The sequence below is a fragment of the Prinia subflava genome, chromosome 2 (genome assembly GCF_021018805.1).
Source record: "Prinia subflava isolate CZ2003 ecotype Zambia chromosome 2, Cam_Psub_1.2, whole genome shotgun sequence".
In the NCBI taxonomy this organism is placed as follows: domain Eukaryota; kingdom Metazoa; phylum Chordata; class Aves; order Passeriformes; family Cisticolidae; genus Prinia; species Prinia subflava.
The window spans coordinates 16,484,270-16,505,776 of record NC_086248.1 but is presented as its reverse complement, the minus strand read 5'-3'; the positions used below and the strand labels follow the sequence as shown (position 1 = coordinate 16,505,776).

At 38.7% G+C, this 21,507-nt stretch overlaps 1 protein-coding gene across 1 annotated transcript in view; it reads left to right on the top strand.

Annotated features, from left to right (window-relative positions):
* Positions 1-21,507, top strand: part of RNF144A (ring finger protein 144A) — a 62,510-nt gene that overhangs the window by 24,565 nt on the left and 16,438 nt on the right. The window contains exon 3 of the mRNA XM_063425265.1: positions 9,858-10,003. Coding sequence (XP_063281335.1) covers positions 9,869-10,003 — 135 coding nt within the window. The 5' untranslated portion in view covers positions 9,858-9,868. The remainder of the gene's footprint in view (positions 1-9,857; positions 10,004-21,507) is intronic.

Genomic DNA, 21,507 nt, shown 5'->3' with positions numbered 1-21,507 from the left:
TTGGAACATGGAATTTTGGATGTGCGAGATGAAACTTGGAAACAAGCTCCACCTTTATTCATAAGGCTAGCATGGCTGAAATATTAACATAGACCAAAATATAATTAAATTTTGTAATGCTATGGTTAGAGGCAAAATGCCCTTTTCCCAGAGAGTAAAGGTGCAGACAGTTGCCTAGTAGGACAGGGAGAGTGAAGAACTGGGTTGTGCTATAGATGATATGATGGCAAGAGGGCAGGCTGCTTCAAGCAGGAGGAAATTAGAACAGGAGACAAAAAGACAAAACTTCTAAGGGGATGCTGAGGAATAATCAATTGGATTTGAACTGTGCCAAAAGGGAGATTTGAATCCAGAGTCATCAAGTTTGTCAGGCCAGAGATTTGTTATAAAATGTCCTAGCTGATAGTTGCAATTTTTATCTTGTAAAGCATCAGATGATATGAATAATGATAAAAATATTTTCTTCTCTTATCTATTTTTAAATTTAGGACAGCTAGTAAGAAAAACAGTGAGTAGCAGCTAGTGTTGATTGGACTAGATCTTGTCTGCAGGATGTACTGAGCAGGCTGTAATCAGTTTTTTCAGTATTTGACAGTGTGGGGGGAAAGGAACTGATATGTAATTCAGCCTATTGAATAGCTCAAGCCATTTGGTTTATTATTAGGAGACAGAATTCTTAGAGAAACGTGTGGTAGTTTATTTGGGTTTTTTTTTCCTGTTTGGATGGGTTTTTTCCCCTTTGGCTGAGGTGCTTGGTATTAGAAACACTGCCTTCCTCTGAAGGTCTTCAGAACCACTTTCCTTCCTCTCTCTGAATAAGCAGTGTACACAGTCATCTGAAGAACTTCTTTAGGCACCAGCAGTAGCATAACTACCTTGGGCAATCTCTAAATCCAATCCTAAGTTTTTCCTTATATTTAGTCCTGTGTGTCACACTAGCATGTTGAATGAGCGTGTGTACCATGTCACCTAGTTCACAGGGTGGAATGGTATAACAGAAGCTGGTGGTTTGGGAGAGAAGCTGTCTGACTTTTTGCTAGAGTTTCTGGTGGTGGTGGTGTTTTTTTGGGTGTGTGTTTTTGTTTGTTTGTTTGTTCGTTGTTTTTTTCTTTTCTATGAAGAATCTTTTTCTTTTCCTGTGTTTGGCAATACATTCTTTCTATTCCTATTGATTAATTGTGCTCTCTTGGTTCTTCTTCCTCTTAATACTGTTTGTGGAAGATAACCCCTCAGAACAAGGGAAACCTTCACTCTAATCTCTGAGGGGTAGATCTGGGACATGAGACCTGGAGCTTGTCCACACTGAGAGCTGTGAAGGATGCTGTCTCTTACCAATATCTACCTGGAATTTCGTGATTGTTACTGAGTCAAAAGATCAAAAAGCTGCAGGGAAGTTAACCAGACTTCACCTGACTCTAAGTGCTGCTTTCAGCCACGGCATATCTGCTTTGCATTTCAGATCTAGCATAGGAAGGGCTGGTGCTTAGATACGTTGTCTTACAGCTAATGTGGGAGCTGTCGTTCAAACCTGAGCTCCACTGTTAGTATGCAAAAGGACACCTTGAGAGGGTTTGTGGTGGGTTTTTCAATTCCATGTACTCTGTTCCTCATTTGAGACTTGCAAAGCACAATGGAGATACAACCTGCCCTAAGCATGCACTTTGTCATAGTTGCAAGTAAAAGAACAGTTTTGATTTCCTTTTGAGAGGTGGTCTAGGTGTCTGAGAACTAGGGCTCCATTCCCCTTGCTCATGTTTTCAGTTTCACAATAACCTTGCATAGCTTTAAGTGTGATTTCTAGCTTTAAGCTTCTAAGGCTTTTCTCTTCCCTCCCAGAAAGAAAGCTCTTACAGAGCTCAAACTTGGTGTAATTTGGACTTTGTGTAAACATAGCTCTTATTTTTCTAAGAGAGTCATCTGTGGAGAAGGAAAAAGCTTGTGGTATGTCAAAGCTTCAAACTGCTCCTTACTGATTTATTGCTACTGTGGAGACAGCACAGAGTGCATTAATTCATCAATTCTTGTAAGCAGAGAGGAGGGAAAGAATAGGAGGAAACAAGAAAGGGAGTGGAAGGGAAAAGAGATAGGAAAGAGAAAATAAAAACATGAGGCAATATAAGGGATGAGAGGAATACAATATTTTTTCCAGAAATTCCTAGACCACCCACTCAAAAACAAAGCAGTTGTTTTTGAGTGGGTGGTCTAGGAATTTCTGGAAAATAGTAAGGTGCTTCCCTAGAGAGCAGTGAAATTGTCTGTGACCATATTACTGTGGTCTTTACAGGCTAGGACACTTCAGTCTCGGGTGACTTCTGGCTGCCAGATAATGTTGATGCATTTTTGCAGTTGTGCTTAGGTTACAAAAATTACTTTAAGACCAGTGTCTTTTAGATTGGCTTCATCTTGGCTCACTTTAAGACCTCTTCTGTGTGCAGCTGATATTCCCTTCTCTAAAATACTCAGAGCTTAAACATGTTGACTGTTAGTGATTTAACCTGTGGCCTCCCACACTTTTGTACAGATTTAGTTGTTGCCACAGTAATTCACAGATGGTGCCTTGGTGTTGGCCCCAGTATTCAAAGGCAGTGGTTGACTGCAGTAAAGTTTATGGAAGTTTCTAGTAAGGATCTAATAGGTTCATGACTCTTAAAGCAAGAAAATGAGACAGGCTCATTCTCTCCAGACCAAAATGTGTTGCACTCCTGCCAGTTTTAGGTCCAGTTGATAAACCAGATCTACAGTGTCCTGGCTTTTCTCCTATATAAATGTGGGCTGGAGTTTTTCCATCCAGCAGAGATGAGGATGTGTTTAAAATGTGTATCATCTTGACCTTGCTGTTCAAATTATCTTAAGCCTTGTGCCTCTGGCTGTTGAGAGTGCTCTGAGGTGAGCAGAGGATCTGGGACTCTGATACTGGGAAATGGCATGGTGCAAGGACTTCCCAGCTTTTGCCTGAGGTCATCTGTGCTACAATGCTTTTATAATCTTTTGGATCACAAACATTGATTAGACACATGAATTCTGAGCAGTATTCTTTAGTAGTACACACCAGTTCTTTTGTTCATGTGGTCTTTTGGGAGTATTGAATGTTTGGGCCATATTGCAGTGGGATTCCACTTCAATTGTCATTTTACTCTGCATAACAAAGTACACTACTTCTGGGAGGAGACGGGAAATTGGTCTGTTTCAGCTATTTTGTCCAGGTTTCTCCCATCTTTGCTATGTTTTTTATTACTTACTTATACTTACTTATTACACCATTTTTCTTTTATTAAATTTCTTTTTTCTTACCTTTGACTCTTCCAGTTCTTTCCCTTCTGCCTGCCTGCCTTTCCCATCTTCAGTTTCTTTCAGATGAAATTAAGTAATTTTCTTTCTTTCTTTGAAATGTTTTCACCCTTGCATACAGGATCTGAATAACGGCCTCACCCAGTTTATTTCAGGTTGCTGCTGTTTGGCAGTGCTACAAGAAGCCACAGTGGCACCAGTGCTGGTAACAAACATAGGAAAATGCAAGGTCAGGAGAGTCTTTGCCTCTGTCACATTCAGTGGCTGTAATTTTTGCACTATGTGCAAGAATCTAGCTCTCTGGTTCACTTCTGCATGGACAGTTTATGGCATGTCTGTTTGCAGTATTCTTTTGAAGGAGGAGTTTTAACAATCTCTGATTTTGTGTGTTTGTCACCATGATATCTTTACCTCTCTACCCACCATGTATGTGATAGGCAGTATTCTCATATCCATAGATCTAGAAACTGTCCATTGCTTTTCTAATCTTTAAAATCTTTCATTGTCTGTGCAGTAACCAAAGGGGTGGTTGCCATATATAATACACTAATTTCTCTAGAAAAGAAACAAGAAAAAAAATTACCCAGCTATTTACACAGAAACTGGTGTGGTGGTTTTTTTCTTCTTTTAACATGCCCTAAGGGTGATTTGTCCCTAGAGCAATCCACTAGGTTTATTTTGTTTTGTACTCAATGTTACTGTTCAGATACCTTTTATCAGTGGAAAAGATACATTCTTTTTTATTATTATTTGGAATTGGAATGTTTCAATTTAATCTTAATATATGTGTATATTTATAAAGCTATATCTATACACATATATACAAATACATATGTGTGTGTATTTTGTTTTCTATTTATATTTAAAATACAGGATTTTTATCAGTCAGGGAGGTAAAGCAAAGAAACATAGTGGCTACTTTTGAGTGGACTGAATTCGCTGGAATAATTGCTTCGACTCAGAGTAAGAGCTTGTGTCCCATGTGGTTTATTGTCCAGGAGTCTGAAGTTGCTGACAGTGTTCTAAAGCTTGTACATGGTCTTTTATCTCTTCTGGGCTTGGGCCTTGAATAGCTTGAAGATAAGGACCTGGAGAGGTTGAAGCTGGTGGTTAGTTTGTGTAGGGGCTTAAAGGGTTCGTCAGAAGAGTTCACAATAGATAATGTGTTGACAAGACCTTCTGTACTACTGTAAGCTGAAATTTCCTACATGGTGAAAAGAGTTATGCCTATAAACAGCAGCCTGTTATACTGCTGGGATGAAGAATGTGCTTTATTAGTTGGGATTGTCTGGAATTTAAAGGATGATGCCTATCTGCTAGACTTGTGCAGTTGATTGTGGATCAGATTTATGAGTGAGCCTGGAGACTTAGGTAGGCATTTGACAGGTTGTCAGGATTTAAGAATCCAAGGAAGGCAGACATCAAAACTCTGAAGTTAGTCATCTCTAAACATCCATGTGAATCAGTCTTGTGGTAATGTGACTGACACCTATCAGAGGGAGGGATTCTGCTTTACCAGGCAGTTAGTTCTGTGGAGATGAACACTTGGAGACACAGTTACTGCAGTGATGGATGCCAGTAACTAACTGTGATTGATAAGTGAGAGATACTAAGTCTGCCTGCTAGTTTGTGTTGTTGTAAAATTTACCTGGTGGTTGAATGTAGTAATGAATTTGTTTTATGAAGCAAATGACTTTATCAGTGATACAGTTGCGTAACAAAAACTGGTGCCACCAATACAGAACAGTTGCAAAGTGGTCAATTGTGTCATATAGGTTTCTTTCATATGATCCTTTGGAGCATCTTTGGAAAAGCCTAGGAGCAATGAAAAATGGCATCAAGTTCCAACTCTGACAGAGCAATAATGCAAGTTCCAGGACTGTTGCTGAATGCCCTTAGCCACCAGCCTGGCTCACGGGGGGCTGTCCCTGTGGCCATGAGGGTACGGCTCCTAGCTGTGGGATCATGTGCAATGAGCTGCAGCTGCAGAGGAATGCTCAAAGTCAAAAATATTGACTTAAAAGATGTGGCAGGCAGTGCCAGTTCCGGGGTGCAGTGAAGTAGCCTTTCTACAGATGGCTGCACTGTGGGCTGCTTCCATGTAAGTAAAAGTCCGTAGATTTTTGTATAGATTTATATTTTTATAAATGTTAGTTGTATAAATATCTAGTATAGAAACATACTTCATATTTATATGCATTAAATAAATGCATATAATTGTACAGACAGATGTTTGACTTTATATAGGAGGAAATGTAGTCTGTATTAGATACTTTTTAAATCTATAAATACATATACACAATACTAAAACTGTACTCTAGCATATGTCTGATTTCATCTAGTAGCCTATATTACTTTAATTAGAGTTATTTTGTTAAAAAAGGACAAGAAGATTGAGACCAAATTTTAAATCCCATTTAAGCCCCTTCCTTTGATTTCTGAAAGAGCTGCTTTTCATCATGTCAATAAATTCAGATTAAGTTAACTTCTTAACTTAAGGCAGATGACTTAAGTGTACTTGATTAACTATCTGTCTGGTAGGAGAGGGGACTAAAGCCCTTAATTTAGAAATTGAATTCATCCCTGACCTAAAGCTGAAATTGAGATTCTGCTGAAGTCTCTATTTTGAGTCTTCCTTGGTGGAAAAGACCCACCAGCTAGTGTGCTGCATATGACTTCTATTCGACCCTATTTTCTAGTCACTCTTCTCACATAGGCAGTATCCTAAGTGTTGATGATGCAATTGCAGTTTAAATGTACAATGCTCTGAAATACTCGATAGCCTTCAATAGGAAAAATCATATTATTTTATGATTTCTTGAATGACTTATATGTAAGAAAGTTACATTATTTCCTGCTCTCATAGCAGTTTTCACAGTATTCTGCTTCACTGTTTTCTGCAACGCTTTGAGGCCTGAAAAGAATTGTTCTATTCTTGACTTACTAGAGGTCATCAGCCACTTGTTCTCACTAGAAAATGTAGTCTCTGTAGGTGGACCAATAACTGAAGGATTACTGTTCAGAAATACAGTTCATGTTCACTTAATTCATTAGTTGTTCTTCAGAAATAATGAAAGTTTCCTTTTCATTCCATGCACATGTCTGGGAATGCCTAAGAGTTGCATTCATATATATTGTGTTATTACAGTAAGAAGACTTCAATCACTTCTCTCTTTATGTACAGGTTCCGTGTCAGTGTGGACATGCGCATGACTGAAGAATTAAACAGTCATTAGTCAGGTTGTCAACTATTTATGACAAGACTGCTCTGAACAAACTCTTACTAAAGCTATTTCCTATGCTTCTGACTTCCAGTTTTCTTTGGGATACTGTCCCAGAAAATCATGTGCTGTCTTATCATATATGTTACAAATTCAATATCCCCAGATATGAATGACAGCCATCAAAAATACGTAAATGAGATTGATCTTGACTGCAGTAAAATTGGGAGTCTGAACTGATGACCAGTTTTTCTTCTGATTTTCTGTGCCTCTCATTTGGTGTATCTGCTGTCAATGTTGATGTTTGGACTGAGTTTGGCAAGCAACACAATCTCCAGTGAACTATGTATTTGGTGTGCTAAGGTCTACTGAACTGTGGTTCAGTACCTTCACTAGCTGTATTTCGTGGGACTTCCTAGTAAATAGACAAACCATGGGGAAAAATTTTCTACTGGCTATTTGTGCAACTAGTGCTGTCATTAAACACAATGACACACCAAGATGTTTTTCAGTATCTTGTTCTATATTGTATTGTAGAAATCCTTTTAGTTACCTTGTCTTTCTTGTGATTACTTACCATTCTCCCTGAAGTATTGCATATAGAAAGCATGAGAATGCAATCTGAAGCCATAAGAGGCCACAGTTGTGGAACCAGTAGGAGTTTTAATCTGGTTTTGACAGAAGGTGTTTGTTTTTTTGCTTTTCTCTTACAAGTTTGTTGTTTGGTTTTATGCATTTTTAAAGCTTTTTAAAGCTTTGGGATGTAAACACAGAAGCTTATTATTTAGTTGCAGCAGTGTTCTGGATGATCATGAAATAAGACCTAGTCTATGCTCTTTATTAAAAGAAGGTGTTTGGCAAGGAGGGGAGAGCAGGAATGGCTCTGCTACCATTTGAGGCTGAATTCAGATTTTGCTCAGTTATCACCATGGCTGAATTCAGCATGGATTACATGCCAGTTGTATAGGGCACCTAATTTCTGCTGATCTGTTGAAAGCCAACTTGAAAGGGATTTTAATTTGATTCATTCTTGTTTTGCAGAAGACAAAGAGGAGAAATATTTCCCAGTCAGATGTTATTGCAGTATAGTTCTGCAAAAGCTGAATCACCACAGTGATACCAGTAAGCCTCTGTTGAATATCCTAGAAAACAAGGCTGAGCCTTGGGACTGAAAGCCTGATATTTTCCCTTTGTTGTCACTTATTGACCCACACTGCATATATATATATCTAAATTTAATTCTTTTTTCTGAATTGAACCATGTCATATGTTTGGTGAGCTTTAGTCTGCATTGTCAGATTCTACATCTTATCCATAACATTTGCTATGATTTTGGTCTGCCTGATGTATGCAAGTGCATTCTTAACATAAATCTGTCCTTCATTATTCATTCCCTAGTTTCATCTACTTGCAGCCATAAGTATCAGATATGCAATAAACTAGGCAGGACAAGCAAATAACTAATAGCAGACAGTTCAGATGTGTTTGGTCACTACTTCTCAAATACCTCATGAATCTGTCTGTAAATGTCAGATAAACCAAATTTGTAAGAAGAAAATTGGTTTTGCTAGTAATTTGTAATTAGAAATGAAAAGGTAGTGGTGAAGTAATGGAGCAGACTAGTAGCCTTAGAAATCATGGGTTGCATTCATATCACCATGTTGGAGTTCTACATTGAGGACTCTGAAAAGACTGCCCAGCATAAGTTGTATTTTGTGAGGTGGAGCCATTATTCGTGTGCTGTTCTGTGGGGCTGTTCCTTCTGTTTCCTTTGAAACAGTGGAGTTTGTGGGCTCTCAGAGGAAGTGCTCTAGAGCAGCCCTGGAAATGGGGTTGCTTAACCTTTATTCTCTCCCCTCGTCTTCTCCCTTCTGTTATAGAATAAAATCTTTTGGTGGTATTTATGTACATCAAAAAAAAGCATTTTCTAATGAGTTGGAGTGAATGGGAGGGCTGACAAAATCCTAACTTTGTTTCAGAAATGTTAGGGACCTTGGTGGAGTCATGCCCACAACCAATAGAATATCAAAGACTTAGGACTTCAAAGAAATGTTTGTAAAGTCTGCATATGATTTCTTGAGGCACAAAAAGCACATTTTTCTTGAATATTTGCCTAAGTCTAGTCTAGTAAGCATTAGTTTGTTGCAGTTCTGGAAGTCTTGCAAAGTTCTCAGATCTGACTTAAAAATTAGCAGTTCTTGCATGGGATAGTAGAGGCAGAGGGGAAAAAAGAAAAAAAAACATGAAAAAACTGTAACTATAATTTGAGTAATGTAACTGCTGGTGTGATGATGGTAAGGAATCACCTAATTTTGGAAAGGAGGAAGGCATAATAATGTGAACTTCTCAGCACTTTGGGATGTGAATTTTCTACACTTGGAAGGTCAATGCCTCAGTGATAAAACATTATTAGTAAACATGTTGTGAGGATTTGATGTATTCCATAAGTTACCCTAGATGTTTTGGGGGAGTGTGTGGGTTTTTGTTTTGTTTTTCTTCATGTAAAATTCATAAATTAGCTTTCCTCTTTGTGAGAATACATCTCTTATGTGCAAGGTTTTCTTTCTGCTTAGTCAGTTGACAGCACACCATCTGGGCCCTGAAGCCTAGGATAAAGATGCTCTTCATGATCCTATCCTATCACTGTCTTGAGGGTGATATGTAGGTTATTATAGCCTCTTCTTATAGCTCACTTTGTGCTCTTATTTGCCCCAGTTGGTTGTTGCTACAACAAAGTTGTGCTCTCAGCATATCGAAAGGGTTGGAGGAAAATGCAGGCTAAATTTTGCAGTGTACTCAAAATGTTTATTGTTCTTGCTAAAATTAACAGCAAACTGATTGATCTGTCATGCTCCTGGGAACAAAAATATCTGGCTCTGAGTTGAAATATCATGCTGGAAAAGGGCATAATAAATGCCTGGCTTATGAAAGACCTTTTGAGTCTTGCCTGGGTTAAGGAAATGTCATGAGTAAATTTTAATGTTGGTGAGAGAAAGCTGGTAACTAGTGATAAAAATCACAGGAACTGGAAATGAGATTTTGGCATTTGTAATATGCAACAGAAGCCTGTGACCTAAGGGTATTCCTGCTTGCCTTCATATGTTTAGTGTATTATGTGTGGGGTCATTTCTCCTTCTGCTTTCTATATGCAAGTTCTATCAGGCAGGGGATATAAAAGGGAATGTAAATACTGGCACTGTTAAATTAACTCTTGTTGGTTAGTTAGGTCATTGGAAAAAACAAACCCAACAGGCAATAACTGACAATGTGATTTCCAATGGCAGAGATGTGCTGAGTATCAATATAAGAAAGTAATGAAGTGTCTTTACTTTTTGTGATGTTCCTCAGACTGCTCTGCAATGACTACAGCAAGATACAGGCCTACCTGGGACTTGGTACTTGACCCATTAGTGTCCTGTAAGCTCTGCCTTGGTGAATACCCTGTGGAACAGATGACAACGATAGCACAATGCCAATGCATCTTCTGTACCCTGGTGAGTTTGTGTTCTTTATTAGACATAAAAATACAAGACATAGGTTTAACTGCAGAAATAGCATGTTTCTGCTGGGTGTGACTTACCCTGAAGTATTGATCTTGCAGTGGAAATAAATACTGTTGCTGTGTACTTGACACAAAAGCTAGGAAGTAAACCTTTGTTTTCCTGTAATAAAAAGAAAATAAATTATTTAGCACTTCAATATACTATATAGTTATCACATTACCAAGGTTATTCACACTTTCCCTTTTATCTGTCAGTGGCTTGGATCTGGGGGTGGTTTGGTGCCCCTTATGTACCTTATAAAAACATCTTCTAATGAGTTGAACTGAATGGGAGAGCTGACAAAATCTTCAATTCCTTTAGGAAATGTTAGAGACCTTGGTGGAGTCATGGCCACAATTAATTGAATATCAAAGACTAGTGGAGGTGGTTTTATGATTGATTGGATTTTTTGGGGGTGCTGAGGTGTTTGTGATTTTATTGGGTTTTTTCCTGTTGGTTTTGTGATTTTTTTTTTTTTTTTTTTTTTTAAATTTTAGAAGAGAATAGAGTCTTTCAGTTGAAAGGGATCACTGCAACCATGATTTGTGGTCCAACTGCCTGCTCACTTCATGGCGTATCAAAAGCTAAGGCATTGTCCAAATACTGCATGGACACTGCTCCAGGAAGCTGGTTCCAGTGTTTGGTCACCCTCCCTGTAAAGAAATGCTTCTTTATATCCAGTCAGAACCTTCCCTGGTGCAGCTACGAGCCATGCCCATGAGTCTTGTCAATGGATATTGGGGAGAAGAGCTCCCTTTCTACTTTCCTCCCTCAGGAAGTTTTAGAGAGCAATGAGGTCACCCCTCAATCTCATTCTCTCCAAACTAGACAAATGTAAGGTTCTCAGCCACTCCTTCCAGCCCTTTCACCAGCTTTGCTGTCCTCTGGAGATGCATCCAAAGACCTTCACATCCTTCCTAAATGGTGGGGCCCAGAGCTCCACGCAGTGCTGAAGGTGAGGCTGCACCATCTCTGAACACAGCAGGACAATCACCCCTTCTGCCCAGCTGGTGATGCTGGGTTTGGTGATCCCAGGATGGGCTCTGCCCTCCTGGCTGCTGGGCACTGCTGACTCACATGGAGCCTGCTGTCACCCAGCACCCCAGATCCCTTTCTGCAGGGCTGCTCTCCCAGCCACTCCTCTCCTGATTCATACTTGTGCCTGGTGTTTCTCCATACCGGTTGCAGAGTCTGGCTATTCAACTTATTAAATTCCATGCCATTAATCACTGCCCTGCTCCAATTTATCTAGATATCTCTGCAAGCATCTTGCCCCTCAACAGAATCAGCAGCAGTTCTCAGTTTTGTACCATCATCACACATGCTAATGGTACATTTGATTCTTGGGTCCAAACAGTTGATAAACACATTGAACACAACTGACACTAGAGCTGAGCTCTGAGGAGCAGTGCTGGTGACTGATTGCCAAGCAAATGTAGTCCCATTCACTACAATCCCTGGAGCCACATTTTTCACTCAGAGCTCATCTCACAGCTGGACAGCTTGTGCAGAAGGATGCTAAGAGAGGGGCAGTATGAAAAGCCTTCCTAAAATCCAGAGAAACTACATCCACTGCCTAATCCTTAATTGCAGGTGGGTGACCTTGTCGTAGAAGGTTATCAAGTTAGTTGAACAGTTTTTCTCTTTTTGCTCCCATGTTGATGTGCCTGATGATTGCGTTGTTGTTTAAATGCCTTTCAATAGTACCCAGCACAGCCATGCACACACTTGTAACCAGAAAAGTATTTAATGTATTACAGATTCTAATTTCATGGATTCGTAACAGGTTTCCATTCCCATATTGTACAAATGCCTACCTGGAATAACAAGAATCTTGTCAGTTAAATACAAAACACTGGGGAATGTGTAGTATTTGACAAAGAACATCATCATCACAGTTAATGGATATTGCTAATTTAGGAACAGAGGAAACTACTAGTCAGTTTTCATCCATAATACTGAATTTAAATTAAAATTTTAGTTCATGAAATTTTGCAGTGGGTGCAATTACACTGAAAACCTTGTAATGATGGTTCAGCAGAGGAGAAATTGGAATATTATCAATAAGAATATAACTTGTGGGATACAGGATGTTCAGACTTTAATTTCCCAAGGCTTTATGATATGGTTTTATAGACTCAGACATGGGTTTGAGTGACTTTTTTTTTTAATTTGAAAGTCCTTTCCAGCAAAGTTTTCTTGGTGTGTGTTTTTGTTATTTAAGAGCAAGGATTTCAGTTAGTTTATTTTCTTTTTCTTCATGGAAACACTACCATTTGTTTAATAGTAGATTTCATTTTTCTTGATGGTTATTGAGGATGTAGGAGGCAGCTAATGGAGCAGGTAGATCTGCTGTGAAAGAAATGTTTGCTCAAGCATGCAAAAGCACACAAAATTATAGGCTTCATGAAAAAGGAGTAATAGGCTTCATGAAAACTGTTCTCTTCTGTTCTGGTACTTACAACTCACTGTTGTGTTTCTCCCTAGTGCTTGAATGCAGAGAATATTTAAATGTCAGTTTTCAGTAATATTTCCATGGCAGCAGAAAGACTGGGTTACCAAATACAATTTTTCATCTTCACCTTGTTCCTTCTGGTGTTTACTGCCATCCCATATCTTCTATTCTTTTTGTTAGAATGTGGTTGCTGACTTACTGCTGTTTCGAAAGATATAGCCAGTTACAGACATCATATATGTAACCTTTACCTGTTCTTAGCAGCTGATACAGTAATCTGACTGGAGACATGGAATTTGTGTTTTGAACTCTGTTCAGGTGGAATCATCAGCCTGATTTTACTGCTTGCATTTGGTTGTCTTGAATAGTTCATTCAGCTTTCTCCTGTATAAAGAAATTTTTGTAGTTTGTCTGCATCTTGTTTGCTGCTTAGAAGCTTTATACAGTGACATTTGAGTGCTCTAAAAAAATTATTTTCAAAAACCCTAAAGTTTTCCCATGAATTAACAGGTTGTACTACCCTTGCTTTCCTTGTTGATGGTGAGGGAAGTATTAAGAATCAATTCCAATAAATGCAAGAGGCAATAGCTATAAACCTGTTACAGCCCAGGCCTTCATATCTACCTTTGGGCCAGTCTGAAGGTTGATAAATTGGCAAAGAAAATACTCCCATGAGTTTGGCAAGATTGTTTGGCCTATTGACAGTCGTTAGGAAAGAGTGTGATAGGTGTGTGCAGAATCCTCCACTGGTGTTCCTTCAGCAATGACTTCCAGAAACACTAGGGACACTGCATAGGAGCTGTGCTTTGTAAATTGCCAGACAATCAAAAAGAGTAGCCTTTTTACTCAAGATTTTGCATGGAGTCTATGTACAGTAGATGCAGTTCATTTCTGCTTTGTTCTTGTTTACTAATATATAGTTTTGTTCAGGCCTCTTTTTTGTAAATGAACAGAGAACTGATGGTCTTTCCAGCAATATGAGCAAAAAAGAAAAAGGGATGTTCATGTAAGTGTGAGGACTATTTTTGCTACAGCTTTTACCACTAGCTCTAGCCCTTCTGTCTAAATCACAGCAAGCTGAAACAACATGAGTATGTTTTACATTACTTGAAAGAGATCTTTCAAGTGCAGTATTACTGCTATGTTGGGAGCATTTGGATCAGTGTACAGGTCTCTTAATCCTACATTTCTCTCTGCAAGTCTTGACTCTTTATAATCATAAAAGTGCTGTAGTAAAGATACCATGAAGGATTGTCTCTTCCTGACACTTGTACAGTAGTGCAGCATTTCTGTTCAGAAGGATAGAATGGGGACACTGTTTCCATTTGCTTTCTGGCAGAGCCTGTGCATGGATTAAATAGAGCAGACTGCCACTCCTCTGCTGATAAGGCACAGGCACTACAATTTCCCATAGTATTCTTTTGCCAGTTAGTACAATACTCCATTATTGTTTTTATCATTGTGATCATTAATGCCCAGACAATGCTGTGAGCTCTCAAGTTTTGTATATCTCATCCATTAGGAATGTTATAAGAATGTGTTTTCTCTGATACCTCAAGCAAATCCATTGTTGGATTGCTTGAGGACCAGAGGAACAAAAGTCTAAAGTGTAGAGAGAAAAACAAGATACCTGCTGTTAGCTTTTTGTTTGTTTTTCTGAGTATTATCAAGGGGCAAACCAGCATGTCTCTTCTTAGAATCATGTTAACAATAGGACCAATCTTAAGTGTGCTTGTGTAATTTTGGACCAAAACACCTAAATATCTTTTCATTAAAGTTTTCCCCACTTAAATAGCACACAGTACATGGCTAATAATCTTAAATTTTAAGATAGTCACTTAGCAGTTGCTTGCCTCAGAAGAAGTAATTTGTTTTGCATGTTTTCTTCAGAAAGCTTTACACTTAGGGAAGGAAAAAGAGTAAAGCAGAGAACACCACTTCTTTTTTCTTTTTTTTTTTTTTGTATCATTTACTGCACTAAGTTTTTTTCACTTGCTACTTAGCTTTTGCTTTTTTAAGGGGATTACAGGAGATAAGCAGGGAGCAATTTTATCCAGTTCATGTCTGAAATTCTGATTATTTTGTAATCTGTGATGAAGTTCACAGGTGTCTTAATGGATAGGAGGTTTTTTCCATGTATTACCAATTGTATATGTGTGGAAGTTACCATAGGGTTTTTTGCAGTTGATATTCTTGCATGGGAGTCAAGTGGTTAGTCCCTTGAATGTATTCTGGTTCAGGATTTACAAGTATGTCTGTGTCCATAAATACTGTGTAATTTATATATACATAAAACACACACATAGTGTCAATGCGTTCTAAGTGCAGTGATGCCTCTATTACTCAAGACAGACCAACCTCCTTTTGACCTCACATTAGATTATTCAGTTCCCTTCAAGATGTTAGTCATTACTGATCTTTCTGATACCAGCAGATTCATTGCTTAGTTTTCTCAAATTTAAAACAAAACTCTCACACAGACAGTCCAAGTAAGCAAATGTCTAAAAGAAATATGAAACATGACAGAAAACTTGTCTTTGACAATAATTTGATTACTCCTCTCTACCTTGTTACTGATAGAAGGAGAAACTGTAGTCAAGTACATGAAATCGAGGGTCACCAACAGTTAGAAAATAATAAAACTAAGGTTTAGACCTGCCTTCTGCTTCATGTTTGTACTTTCTTTTTGGTCAGATATGCACATGTGGATCAACTTTGGTGTTTGATCTAACACTGCTTTGTAGATACTCATACTCTGAAAGCATGTCTTCCTTAAACATTTGAGCCAGCTGGTTAATCTTACCTGGACCTTTAGCTGTCCTTCAGAGTTTGTTGTATTCTATCCCAAGTAGCCTGACAGTAGGATAGTGACAGACTTCTGTTATCATTAGCCTTTTTAAACAGATTACTGGATTTGCCTAATTACAACTAGTTATATACATTTGCTTAATTCAAATTATTCTGCTATTTGAGCTTCCTTATAGGCTGATGATCAGTAAGACAAATATTATCCTGCCTATAACTAGTATCAGCACCCCTTTTTTTTTTTCTTGTTGTCATGCTTGACTGGAAGCACATGGAGCTTCTTTGAGTTGAAGCACAGAAGAACAAGTGCTTTACTTAGTGTTAACCCTCATTCCAAAGGAAGCAGAGGCAGCATCAGCCTCTCCTTCCCCCAGGGCAAAGCAGACACCAAGAGCAGCGTGGATGGAAACAGGTGGGCTTGGCTGCCCTCCTGATCCTGTGTAGTTTTTCTCTGCTTGCCAAAAGAAGCCTACCTTAGCAGGGCAGCACTGTGCTGATGCTGGGCTGTTCCTCACCTCTACCAAGGGAGAGGTACTTGCTTGGAGACAGGAGGGATGGGGACACCTCTTGGCTGGTGAGGTTTTATAGAGTTCACAGTCCTTCTTAGCAGCTGTAACATTTCCCACCACCAAAGCTTAGAGCTTGCTGCTGGAACCAGCTTTAGCAGAGAACTGGTACTAATCTTGACACGTGATGTGTCCGTAGAGGCTTCAGGGTTATATTACTGTGTGTTTGTGTAGCAGTTCACATGGTGAGCTGCATTCTCACTTGTCTTATAGGTGGTGGGATGACAGAACTCCATGCTTTAATAAGCAGGAACCACGAAACCCTGGGTGAAAACTAAACTTGATCCAGAGCCTTCAGCTCTTCTCTCCTGTGTGATGTCACTAAATGAGGTTAATGTTATCTGTCTTCATCAGGGTGTTGAGAAAACGAGTTCATTTTGATTTGCATAGGGTTTTGGCTGTGAAAAGGGGAAGCACCTTTGTTTGCTGCAGGTGTATTTTCTTCCCACTCAGAATTGCTATTTCTGTTCTGAAATAGAATAAACTTTTCTCAAACTGATTTTTTTTTGTGGTGTTTTTGCCTTCTGAATATTTATTTTTCATCCCACATATGTTGGCATTTGAGAATAAATTTATTTTTGTAAAGTTTACTCTGTGTGTTTTTACCAGTTGCAGCCTAAATACGTGAGAACAAAAAGTTATGCAAGGTAATGGAGGGATAAAAATCCATAATGAAAAATTTATATGTATATCCACTTGAAATACCTATTCAAAGATGTATCACAAGGTGTTATCCTTGTCTCATTTGGCCGTCTTCTGCTGTCTACTGCTGTGTTTGATTCTTAGGAAGAAAAATTGTACAACTTCTATAAATTTTATAGTACACAACCATAAATAAGTGTGTACATGAAAAAAGAAGCCCACCACTTCAAAGGCTAGGCAGCTGTAAGTCTGTGTTGCCTTCTCTTTGAAGATACTCAGCTGGAAAAAGGCACTTGTTTTTGCAGTGCTTTTAGTTCTGGATGCTTGGTGTTGCTTGTGGTTTCTGCAGCCATTGGTTGCTGTGTCTCAAAGGCTGTTTGCCATGTCCTGACATTGCTCCAGATGAGGCAGTCCTCAGGGCTCCTCCTTCTGCATTAGTGATAATACATTTCTTCTTGCCTGCCTTCATCGTTTGTGGCCTGATGGCCTGATGGTGCTGTTCCCTGTACTCAAACTGGCGCAGTCTCACGTGGAGGATTTGGAGGCAGGACTCAGAGGGGCAATGCTCCTCATCCCTGATATGAACATTTTGTATGTGCGTTGTTGTTTGCATTCATTAAGAAGCCTGTACCAGGGACTGCTGTGATATTTGGGTGTACTGTCAGAAGGCATTTGGACACAGGTAGAACCAACACAGCAGATTCTGCCCTGCTATCCACAGGATGAGTCAATGGCCATCACTGCACTTACCACAGCAGCTTTTGCACTGGGTGAGTGCCTGCTTCTGCCACGATGCGGCCAGTCCCCATAGGAAGACTACCCCAGCTGCTGGGAACATAAGGACTCTTGGACAACAATAATTTTTACAGCTCAGGAAAAAATGCTCAGATGGTTTGTCCTCAAACATGGAAACACATGGGTTGTGTTTATCTTTCTCAGCCCTCATCCTGTTTGGCCATCATCCACAGGCAAGATGATGTGATTGCATTTAGACTGGCAATCTATAACAGGGCTACAGAACAGCTGATGGAGTCTTTAAACATTGGCAGCATGCTGTGGAAAAAGAGACATTTACCCTTGTCAATTTTCAAAAGAAATATCTTAAAAATAGGCCAAACTTTGCGAAGAGAAAGGCAGGAAACCTGTCAAACAGAGGTCTTCCAAATTGCTTGCCACTTTGGGTAAAATGTGTATCAGCTGTGGTGTTATCTATCTCTGGTTCTGACCAAAGTCTCTCTCTGAGTGTATCTTCTTGTTCACAGCATAAGGCTCTAGATATTTCCCTGTTGTGGAGCTCTGGAGTGCCTTGCAAGTGCTTGTCTTGGAGTCAAGGGTTTTTGTCTCTGTAACAAAATAAAGGATGTAAAGGATAAACTTGTAAGATAGTTCTCTGTTCCTGCTTTCAGATTTGAAGTACTGCATGTCAAGATAAGTGATTTTTTTCTTCCTGTGATTTATTCTTAAGATGATAAATTAGGGTTAATAAAAATTTGAGTTCTAATAGTGAAGATTTCTTTGCAAGTAGATAATTGTTTCTGAAAAGATGTCTATAGAAGTGTATGTTATTTAATTTCATAGTATTACCACAAACATTAAACACTTCTGATGTACATCTGTCTCAGATCTAGGTGGTTTGTGAAGTTGAATATAGCTTGTGCTTGTGGATTTGGTCAGTATAGCTGACAGTTTATCTAGTAAAGAAAAAAATCACTCCCACAGTCATGCATATGACTCAAACAGATCTCTGTGATTAAGTGTGCATAGATATTTTCCACTAAGTCGCTTGTCAACTAAGTAGGATTAGGGTGATATTAAAAAGCTGCATGGTAGATCTACTGTAGTGAATTGGGCATACTGGAGCAGCAGTGCAAGAGTGGTTCCAAGTTGAGCCTGTTATTAAACAACATTAGATTTGAGGCAGGATTATAATTACACAAAAAGCCATGTAGTAAGTTTGAAAGAAGCTTAAAACCCCTCTGAGGAACCTACCATTTTTTTCTTTTCTCACATATGTTTTCTTGTGTGCTGTAAGTACACCATGGAAATTTCTTAGAAAGTAGTTTTCTTTTTGTATAAAGCACTAGGTTTAAAATAATACTGCTCTTATGACTGGAGTGTTGGAATGAAAGGATTACAGGCTCTTTAGGAAGGACAGACAGAAGAAAGGGGTCACCCTGTATGTCAGTAACCAGCTGGAGGATGTAGAGCTACACTTGGGAGTGGATAAGGAGATGATCAAAAGCTTATGGGTCAGGGTGAAAGGGAGGGCAGGGACAGGTAACTTTATGCTGGCTACAAGGGGTTTGTTGCTACAAGGGGTGTCCAACCAGGAGGCCATACAAGAAAATTGGAGGAACTTTATTTATAAAGGCATGTAGTGATTGGACAAGTGGGAAGGGCTTCAAACTGAAAAAGAGTTGCTTTAGATACTAGGATGGAATTCTTTACTATGATGATGGTGAGGCACTGGACAGGTTACCCAGAGAACAGAACCTGGGACAGGTTGCCCCATCCCTGCAAGTGCTCAAGGCCAGTTTGGATAGAGCTTGGAGCAACCTGGTCTAGTAGAAATTGTTACTGCCTATGGCAAAAGGATTGTAACTAGATGATCTTTAAGGTCTGTCCCAACATAAGCCATGCTATGATTCTATGATTTGTCCTATTACAGATGAGCATTCCTGTTGCTTTAAGAAGTATGCACCAAAATGTTTTAAAAGGGTAACATATGATAGTTATATATGGCTACAAGAATCTGTCTTTCAGGAACAGGGAAGGCTCTAGCCTTGTTGTGTTATTCTTCTTTCTTCTTCAGAGAACACCCCAGATGCAGGCTGCTTGTTTTAGGGGAGGTTTTCTTGAAATTGTTCAGATTTGTCTAAATGGAAAATATTTCTAGAAAATGACGTTCAGGTAAAAGCTCTCTACCACAGTAAATTTCCTCTTTGGACAAAAGGAAGGGGTGCTATTATTCTAAGAGTATTAGTCTTCACCTGAGACATAGACACTCAGATTTTTTTGTAGCGAAAGAAATTCACTCAGACTCACACATGCTGTCTCCCCCTGCCCCAGTGAGTATTGCACTCTGCATCACTGTGCTGTTGTAATCTGAAGCTAAAATAGGACATTACAGCACGCTACCTGAAAGATTTACAGGCAGTTTGTCTACGAGTATAAATTCTACATATTCACCAGACTGACTGCAGAATTGCCTTAGGAGAATTAGCACAGAACACTAGAATAAACTTGGTACCGCACTGTCTTATGGAAGGAAATCATTGTCTTAGAATTCATTTTAAAGCAATGTAAAGAAAAAATCCCAATACGCAGAGCATAAAAATACTACAAAATACTACCAAATGTAGTTGATAATGTAGTAATTTTGGTCATCTGTGTAGCCAGCCCCATCTCATGAATTTTGAGCTTTGGCTTAGTATCCTGCTAGCATAAAAGCAACACATAGACCAAACTGTAAATTTTTAGCTACATGAAAGAAGACATAAGTGCTTCTCACTCAATATCCTTTCATATTCTTCATCCAGAAGAATCTTCTTATCCCAGAATATAATGTCCAAAGGGATCTTTGCATGTACCTACCCTGATGTCACTTGTAACATGGATTACAAAATACCGACCAGCTTTTTCTGAGTCATGTGCTTGAATGCAAGTTTATGTAATTATATATGCGTGTGTATTTATGTATGTATATTTTTAGATGTTCATCTAATCTTGGTTTGCAGATGATATAGAATTTGAGACTGGCAATTTAGTCTACATGTTAATAATTATCCTATTTGAAAACATTTTCAGCTTGAGCTTTAAAAAAATCTCCCTTGTTGAAAAGCATATCAGTCCTTCCTTGTGTTTCTGAAGTGCAGTGTAAACTCCTAATGATTGTCTGCCCAGAGTGCAGGGTTATGTCCAAGGTTAATATTTGTGCACAATAGCAATTGCCTTTGACTACCTTTAATATTTATTGCTACTAAATACATTGTAAAAAACTAATTTCCTTTCTTTCTTAGAACTTGGTAAATCTTAGATTTCTTCTTTTTGTTTTCCTCCCCTTTCAATTTTATTGGTGCATGTGTTTTTGTTTTTAAAAATTGTTTTCCAATACCAGCATGTGATGATTCTGCATGTAGCACACACTTCATTTGGTGATAGCTGTGGCCTAGTGCCAGCACTAAAATACATTTGAAGTTCTAAGAAATAAATCAAGTGATGTAGTGATGATGTGCGTGGCTCTTCTCATGTGTTTTTGGCCTTTCCAAATCCATGGACTTATTTAAAAATTTCCCATGTGATTTGGCACTTGCATCTGCAGCATTAGTGTAGTCAGAAGTCTACATTTTAACAAAGTCCACTTAGGAGCTGTTAAGAAAATAATGCAGGATGATCTTTTTGTCTGCCTAACTCAAAAGGTTGCATCTTGAAAAATCATTCCTTGTTGGCTGCAATAGTAGCAATAGCATGTTCTTAAAAATAAATTATTTATGACTTTCCCAGACCATCTCCAAGTGTTTTTAATTACATGCATTTTGTATTATAAAATGACCTCAGGCACCAAGTGCACACATTTTATTTGTCAGAGTAGATGGTAGATAAGTGTTACCCCCCATGTAAACAATGAAAGTCAAGATTCCTTTTTTGGAATTATGGTGGGGTTTATTTGGAATTTGATGTCAGGAGAAATAAATCAAAGCACCAACATCAGAAGTAAGCATGATTATTCTTGGAACTGTTTTAAAAGAAAAGGACAAGCCAAAGATTTTTCTGTGTCCTGTGCAGGTTTGTTAGAGCTAAATGCAGCAGAGCAAGATTATGTGTTATGGTTCTGAAATTAGGCAAAAAATTAGCATTTTGATTCCTATATAAGGTATGTTGATCTTTATAACATTAAACAAAAAGATATGCAGCTCTAAAGCCATGGCTCATCAGTGGTTGCTGTACATACCTCCCTGTGTGGCACAATCCTTGATGTATTGAGGTTA